Source organism: Limulus polyphemus, unplaced genomic scaffold, assembly GCF_000517525.1.
Source record: "Limulus polyphemus unplaced genomic scaffold, Limulus_polyphemus-2.1.2 Scaffold7546, whole genome shotgun sequence".
NCBI lineage: Eukaryota > Metazoa > Arthropoda > Merostomata > Xiphosura > Limulidae > Limulus > Limulus polyphemus.
The window spans coordinates 24,083-26,922 of NW_013673156.1; the positions used below are offsets into that span (position 1 = coordinate 24,083).

At 34.4% G+C, this 2,840-nt stretch overlaps 1 protein-coding gene across 1 annotated transcript in view; it reads left to right on the forward strand.

Annotated features, from left to right (window-relative positions):
• LOC106474693 (transmembrane 9 superfamily member 1-like) overlaps positions 1 to 2,385 on the forward strand; it is a gene marked incomplete at its 5' end in the record, with an annotated part of 26,081 nt that extends 23,696 nt beyond the window's left edge. Inside the window, one exon of the mRNA XM_013935385.2 lies at positions 811 to 2,385. Coding sequence (XP_013790839.2) covers positions 811 to 1,012 — 202 coding nt within the window. The remainder of the gene's footprint in view (positions 1 to 810) is intronic.
• Positions 2,386 to 2,840: the final 455 nt, after the last annotated feature.

Here is a 2,840-nt window from a genome sequence, read left to right on the forward strand (position 1 = left end):
TAGCTAACTGTTGACTATACTTAAGAGAGTACTTTAATAGTAACTGATAAGTTCTTGATGTCTTGTTCAGTTAGCTAACTGTTGACTGTATAGTTAAGGGAAGAGTACTTTAATAGTAACTGATAAGTTCTTGATGTCTTGTTCTGTTAGCTAACTGTTGACTGTATAGTTAAGGGAAGAGTACTTTAATAGTAACTGATAAGTTCTTGATGTCTTGTTCTGTTAGCTAACTGTTGACTGTATAGTTAAGAGAGTACTTTAATAGTTGGTGATAAGTTCTTGATGTCTTGTTCAGGTAGCTAACTGTTGACTGTATAGTTAAGAGAGTACCTTAATAGTAGGTGATAAGTTCTTGATGTCTTGTTCTGTTAGCTAACTGTTGACTGTATAGTTAAGAGAGTACTTTAATAGTAGGTGATAAGTTCTTGATGTCTTGTTCAGGTAGCTAACTGTTGACTGTATAGTTAAGAGAGTACTTTAATAGTAGCTGATAAGTTCTTGATGTCTTGTTCAGTTAGCTAACTGTTGATTGTATAGTTTAGAAAGTACTTTAATAGTAGGTGATAAGTTCTTGATGTCTTGTTCAGTTAGCTAACTGTTGACTGTATAGTTAAGGGAGGAGTACTTTAATAGTAACTGATAACTTCTTGAAGTCTTGTTCAGTTAGCTAACTGTTGACTGTATAGTTAAGAAAGTACTTTAATAGTAGGTGATAAGTTCTTGATGTCTTGTTCAGTAGCTAACTGTTGACTGTATAGTTAAGAGTACTTTAATAGTAGCTAATAAATTGTTCCTTTATTTTTTCCACAGGTCCACGGCTGTATTTGTTTTTGTATACGCCATGTTCTACTACTTTCGTAGATCCAACATGGACGGAACGCTACAGGCTGTCCAGTTTTTCGGCAACACACTTCTAATCTGTTACGTGTTCTTTCTAGCCCTGGGAACTGTGTCCTTCTTTGCTTCATTACAGTTTGTGCATTATATCTACAAGAATATCAAGATGGATTAGTAACGGATTTTATCACATCAACACTTACCCAACAAATAAATTGGATTGCCAGCACATATTGATCGTTTCTTAAATTATTGCATCTTTCCGTGTAATGTTTTGCTATTTCCCACCCACACACACACACTCCTTCTCACCTGTGTTTTTTGCTTGCTTTTATTTTTATTTAAAAGGTTAGGTTGTTGTGGCAGGTCAATTAAGTCCCAGCAGAAGAACATGGTGTAATGTGCAATCTGTTTCAAGCACCTGGTCCGACAACTGTGATAGCGTTCTTTATATTGATCCTCAGTCCTTACTTAATCAGTAACTCTGCAAAACGTAATCTTTGAATGATTTTAACAGTGTAATTATATCATACACAAACTCACACACATGTGCCCGAGAGCGTTTGTATATGGTGTACAGTATCTCCATTTCGATTCTACTAGTAAACAGATATCTGTAAGTTTTATGTGTATAAACTGCTAATCATTAAGAAAAATGCTGTCGTAATATTTTCCAAATCCTAAATGTAAAAGTCCATTCCAAATTTCTGATAAGGGTGTTTTCCTGTATATAGGAAAACCTGAGTTTTTGTGTATGTGTATTACGTGTATACACAAATCATATTCCAAGTATCTGATAAGGCTGTAAACTTACACCTGTGTGTGTATGTGTATGATGTACATACATCTACAAGTACCAAAATGTAGATTACTAACATAAAAGGTTAATACATTGTACTTTTTAAGTTGAATGTTTTGTTTGTACAGAGTTTGAACAGTATTGAGTGTATTTTGTGAACAATGATTGGAACTGTGTCAAGTGTGTTTTTTGGACAGGAATTGGAACAGTGTCAAATGTGTTTAGTAAACAGGGTTTGGAATAGTGTCAAATGTGTTTAGTAAACAGGGTTTGGAACAGTGTCGAGTGTGTTCTATGAACAGGGTTTGGAACAGTATCGAGTGTGTTTTGTGAACAGGGTTTGGAACAGTGTCGAGTGTGTTTTGTGAACAGGGTTTGGAACAGTGTCGAGTGGGTTTTGTGAAGAGGGATTGCAACAGTATCGAGTGTGTTTAGTGAATAAGGTTTGGAACATTGTCAATTGTGTTTTGTGAACAGGGATTGCAACATTGTCGAGTGTGTTTTGTGAACAGGGATTGCAACAGTATCGAATGTGTTTAGTGAACAAGGTTTGGAACATTGTCGAGTGTGTTTTGTGAACAGGGATTGCAACAGTGTCGAGTGTGTTTAGTGAACAGTGGTTGGAACATCGTTGAACATGTAAGAAAAAGGTAAAAAGACTAAAACTGAATAATAAGAGTATAATATAAGCATTTATTGACACCATGTTGCTTTAGAAGTGTAAAATAAACTTTGTTAATGATGTATTACATGGACAAGGCTGTGTCATTTCTTCTATTTTAAAACAAACTTTGTTACTGATGTATTACATGGACAAGGCTGTGTCATTTCTTCTATTTTAGTCTTGTCCAGGTAATACATCAGTAACAAAGTTTGTTTTGTGTCATTTCTTCTATTTTGAAACAAACTTTGTTACTGATGTATTACCTGGACAAGACTGTGTCATTTCTTCTATTTTAAAACAAACTTTGTTACTGATGTATTACCTGGACAAGGCTGTGTCATTTCTTCTATTTTGAAACAAACTTTGTTAATGATGTATTACCTGGACAAACAGTGCCATCTCTTCTATTTTGTGTTTCAGTGAAACCTAAAAAGTGTTTTTAAAAATCACGTTGTGAGTTTAAAAATACAATTCACAAACTCGTTACAAACACTCAGTAAAATCTTGTCAGAGCGAGAACAATTCATATAAATGTACTAA